The following is a 5,602-nucleotide window of genomic DNA, read 5'->3' on the forward strand; positions in this document are numbered from 1 at the left end:
CAGTGGATCAGAGACTCGCTCTTCCTTCACTGTGAAGAGTGTGCTTTTTCAACATGTTGATTCTAGGAAGGAACTATGAAGCACAGTGTAAGAAATCATAAACTTTCTTTACACATAAATAGTAAATTAAGGAGAGCTCTATTTCTTCAGGTCACTCTGCGCACCATTGGCATTGATAGCACTCGGGCTCCTGTGCTGTGGCCACAGGAATTTGATCTCCAAGGAAGAAGAATGCAGCTCAATGCTTATGCGCTCGATTTCTATAAACACGGTTCCTTGACAGGATTGGTCCAGGACAACAGGTGTGTTTTATCTGTCTCCGTCTCCATCTCCCTCCCCAGCCATCCCCAGCATCCCTGTCATCCCCAGCATCCCCATCTCTACCTCTACCTCTCTCTATCCTTTTCACCTCTACCTCTCTCTATCCTTTTCACCTCTACCTCTCTCTCTCTGTCATTTCCACCTCTGCCTCTACCTCTAGTTCTACTTCTATATCCATCTTCATCTGCATCTTTACGTCTAATAAATGAATGTAATGAATATTAGGCAAACACCTTCTTATAATTTCAGGTATAGGTTAGTCATGCGAAACATACTGAAATGTTTTCTTACAGACTAAGGGTAAGAGAAAATACATTTGGTGGTATTGTCATTCGTGTTTGACCAGCAAAATCTTGAGACTTAGGCTGACTCACTTGACGTAAAGATTTACACTACAGTTATCAATATTTGCACACGTTCACCGATGTTTTTTATTTAGTACTATTTATTATTATATATTTAAACATTGATATTAAACAGTAACAAATAATGCCATGCTCTGCATTGTCTGACAGAAGTATATGAAAAGAATATGATTCACACAGCTGAGGACTGAGACAATGACAGTTGTTTTAACTCCTTGGCAGGGAAACCATTTTCAAAAACAGTGTTGCAGAGATTTATTGGGAATGGAGAAACTGGCCCAGTCACTGAGCACATGGACGTGTGTGGGGGTGTGTTGGGGGAGGGGAATTCTGTCACACCATCGGGAATTCAGTGTGCATTTTAAATACATTTTGAACAATCTTCAGTGAATTCAAGTATTTAAAACTTCTGACCCTCTTGAGAAACACTGATCATTTTTGACAGTAGGACTCATTATTGTGAATAAAGTAGTTGTGATATCAGTGAGTAATTCACTTGATTCTTTTCTTTGACTCTCTGGCCCCATTCACGCTCCTGATCTGGACTTTGTGACTTGGGCTCCTCCTAGAAGGTCAGCCTCCCGTGTTCATTGATCATCTCTGGTTGTGAACTTGTGACTGGAGTTCATAATTGTCATTCTCACAGATTAAATCATCTGGGAGTCTGTGGAAGAAATGATTTTAGTAAATACATCTTGACAGACAAAAGTAATCCATTAGTGACCAATCCAACATTTCAATATGAAATAAATTCTTTAATGTTTTTTACCACTAATTTTCAAAATGTTGTTTTGTTTAGGATGAATGAAGGAGCTGCTTATGAGTTGTTGAGAGATTTTTGCCTCACCATTCAATCTATCAGGTTTGTTATCCATTTTAAATAGTGATTTCAGATTTTCTAATAATTTAGTGGTAATTTGAAAAATGTTGAGCTCATACTTAAAGGTGCCCCTGAGCCTCTTAGGTGCCAAGCATTTCAACTCCCCAGAGACTTTGCAGATCTGCTCCTCAACTGTTGCATTGTTTGTATAATAGAACTAATTCCAAAATCCATGAACTTTCACCTAGACTGGAGCCTCAGCTCAGGCACTTTACACCAACAGGCAGCAGTATCCCAAAGCTTCAAGAATGCCTAGACCCTCATGTTCTCAGTTTCCACAACCAAGGTTTCCATTTTAGTTAATGATACTTAAAATCATAGGCGGGAGGATGAGATCTGGGGACTGAGAACAAAAACCAGTGAGTTAGGGCCTCCCTGGTGGCGCAGTGGTTGAGAGTCCGCCTGCCGATGCAGGGGACGCGGGTTCGTGCCCCGGTCTGGGAGGATCCCACATGCCGCGGAGCGGCTGGGCCCGTGAGCCATGGCCGCTGAGCTTGTGCATCCAGCAACGGGAAAGCCACGACAGTGAGAGGCCCACATATCGCAAAAAAAAAAAAACAAACCAGTGAGTTAGATGGTATGCGTCACATTATATCTCTTGAATATTGTTCAGGAGAAATGTCCAGGAGTCACAATTGTGAGTCTGTAACTAGGAGGAAATTCAGTATTGCGGGTACAGAGCTTGTCATTCTTTGCGGTAGGTCAATGAAAACACCAGGGGAAAACTGGACCTCTAGTGGAATCAAGGCAGGTACAGATCACAAAAGGCTGATGAAAGGTCAGGTCCTGACTGTTCCCATTCCTTGATGAGCCCAGCTGCACTGTCCATTCTTGGATTTCCTCTCTCCATTCTCACCTGTGTACCAGTTCCTTATTGCTGCTGTAACAAATGACCACAAACATAAGTGTTTAAACCAACACAACTTTAGTGTCTTACAGTTCTGGAGGTCAGAGGTCCAAAATGGGTCTGAAATCAAGGTGTTGTCTGGCTGCATTCCTTTCTGGAGCCTCTGGGACAATCTATTTGATTGTCCTTTCCAGCTTCTAGATGCTTTGATTTTGGCCCCTTCTGTCTTCAAAGCCAGCATTGGGGGGCAGATTCTTATATCACGTCACTCTGACATTCACTCTCTCCTGCCCCCTGTCTTCCACTTAGATTGACCTTTGTGACAACAGTGGGCCACCCAGGTAATCCAGGTTAATTTCCCCACCTCAAGGTCAGCCAATTAGCAACTTCAGTTCCATTTTCAGCCTTAATTCTCCTTTGCCGTGTAACCTAAGGATTTATAAATTTCTATGGATTAGGACATGGATATCTTTGTGGGCCATTATTTTGTTTATCACACCCTGTTTTCTTAATTTTCTCATACATCTAGGTAAAGGGAGGATTGTTTTGCTTTTTGTGGAGGTAGTCGCCTGTGGGTTTAAGTATATACTGAAAAATAAAACCACAAAATGACTCCATAAAAAAAAATGTGGGGAAAAAGAAAGGGATTTGTGTTGCTGTTATTGAAGGGAGGAGGGATCTGGTTACATGGGACTTGGTGGCCATTAAAATCCTCTTGGGGGCTTCCCTGGTGGCGCAGTGGTTGGGAGTCCGCCTGCCGATGCAGGGGACACGGGTTCGTTCCCCGGTCCGGGAAGATCCCACATGCCACGGAGCGGCTGGGCCCGTGAGCCATGGCCGCTGAGCCTGCGCGCCCGGAGCCTGTGCTCCGCAACGGGAGAGGCCACAGCGGTGAGAGGCCCGCGTACCGCAAAACAAAAAAAAGGCCTCTTGGTAAAATACAGGGAGGGGAACTGCATGGTGATTGCCTTGATTGATTGATTCGTTGACAAGATGTTTCTTTGTTTTTGCGATAAATATGTTCCTTATGATTCTTTTCCTCATTTTGCTCACATTGCATCATCTAGTGGGATTTACTTAGTTCTACCTCCCTGGGGAAAGCCCTTCTTATGATACCGACTCTCAGTAGAATGGGTGAGTTTTATGTGTATCTGTATTTCCATTTACAGTGTTTCTTTGCGTGAACTATGTGAAAATGAAGAGGACAACGTGGTCTTAGCATTTGAACAACTGAGTGAAACCTTTTATGAAAAATTTAAGAACATTTGAAAATGAAGTCTATGCAAACTAATTAAAAGATAGCCTTGGGCATTTTTAAAGTCGTATTTTATGATTCTCATGCTTTTTGTTGGGAATACATATATGATGAATTAGAAAGGGAAGCAGTTTGGAGTCAGGGTTCTCATCAAACTTGCCCTGCTCTCCTGTGAGCATCCTTGGATGAATCACTTAGTATCTCTAAACCTTGGCTTCTTTGTATTGTTTAGTAGCAATGGTTATGTCTCAGCTAGTTTGTAGATTGATTGAGAATTGCAAGGATTTTGTGTGAGATTGAAGAACAGTGTTTGCTCTGTGAGGCCTAAACAAATATTATGTTCTCAACAATTTTCTCCTCAATGTTATAATTTGTAAAAAGTCTATTAAGGCTAGAATAAATGATTACAGTATCCTGACATTGAAATATATTCTCTCTATTTAATTTAAATGTGATTCCATGACTTAGATATGGCTGTTGGAAGAGTACCTTTTAGTGAACTTAAACTACTTTTTATAAAACATGATGGGAGTTTGGTATAAATTCCATGGTACTTTAAATAAAACATACCTGATGATTTGGCTTGATTTTAATTCTACGTAAGTAACTGAAAAACCACAGACAAATAAAATGGGTTTAATCTATTTGCCATTGGTCTCTTTGCATTAAATTCACACGTCTTTCCATCCTCTTGCATACACATTTGCATTTTATAGAACATAGTTCATATATGGTCACTTTCCTGCCCCAGCCTCACCTCAGAACCTATTTTAGACCCTAAACTTGAACAGAGCATTTTTTCCTCAGGGCAAGGTCTGCTCTCTCCTACTATCAAGATGTCTTACTGAAAGATGATCCGTTGTATGGCATTATTTATACACAGATTACATCGGCTTAGAAAACCCCTGTGGTTCATTTTGTCTGGAGATAGAAGAATACTCTTTTCCCTGGAACTGACCCATCCTTGCATGTGCTGTGTTAAGGGTCCCTCCTTTCTTTGGTGAAACCAATTTTCATTATTTTAAAACATGCACTACAGCAATTTCTGAACACCCAGACATTTAGAAACCAAAGCAGTGTTTTTACTGCCCCTTAATCTCTACCAAACAGAATCCAACAACACATTAAAAGGATCACACACCATGATTGAGTGGGATTTATCCCAGGAATGCAAGGGTTCTTCAATATATGCAAATCAATCAGTGTGATACACCATATAAACAAATTAAGGAATAAAAGCCATATGATCATCTCAGTAGATGCAAAAAAAACTTTTGACAAAATACAACACCCATTTATTATGAAAACTCTCCAGAAAATGGGCATAGAGGGAACCTACCTCAACATAATAAAGACCAGATATGACAAACCCACAGAAAACATCATTCTCAATGGTGAAAGCATTTCCACTAAGATCAGGAACAAGACATGGATGTCCACTCTCGCCACTCTTAATTCAGTATAGTTTTGCAAGTTCTAACCATGGCAATCGGAGAAGAAAAAGGAATAAAACGGAAAAGAAGAAGTAAAACTACCACTGTTTGCAGAAGACATGGTACTATGCATAGAGAATACTAAAGATGCCACCAGAAAACTACTAGAGCTCACCAATGAATTTGATAAGCTTGCAGGATACGAAATTGATGCACAGAAATCTCTGGCATTCCTATACACTAACGATGAAAATTCAGAATGAGAAACTAAGGAAACAATCCCATTTACCACAACAACAAAAAGAATAAAATACCTAGGAATAAACCTACCTAAGGGGCAAAAGACTTGTACTCAGGAAACTATAAAACACTGATGAAAGAAATCAAAGATGACATAAACAGATGGAGAAATATATACCATGTTCTTGGATTGGAAGAATCAATATTGTGAAAATGACTGTACCACCCAAAGCAATCTACAGATTCAGTGCAATCCCTATC

General features: G+C 40.5%; 1 protein-coding gene across 1 annotated transcript in view; it reads left to right on the plus strand.

Annotated features, from left to right (window-relative positions):
• The window catches only part of DDX60 (DExD/H-box helicase 60), a 79,092-nt gene extending 75,410 nt beyond the window's left edge, over positions 1–3,682 (plus strand). Inside the window, 3 exon segments of the mRNA XM_007457387.1 lie at positions 151–302; positions 1,486–1,548; positions 3,583–3,682. Coding sequence (XP_007457449.1) covers positions 151–302; positions 1,486–1,548; positions 3,583–3,682 — 315 coding nt within the window.
• The last annotated feature ends 1,920 nt before the right edge of the window (positions 3,683–5,602 follow it).

Source organism: Lipotes vexillifer, unplaced genomic scaffold, assembly GCF_000442215.2.
Source record: "Lipotes vexillifer unplaced genomic scaffold, Lipotes_vexillifer_v1.1 scaffold668, whole genome shotgun sequence".
Classification (NCBI taxonomy): domain Eukaryota; kingdom Metazoa; phylum Chordata; class Mammalia; order Artiodactyla; family Lipotidae; genus Lipotes; species Lipotes vexillifer.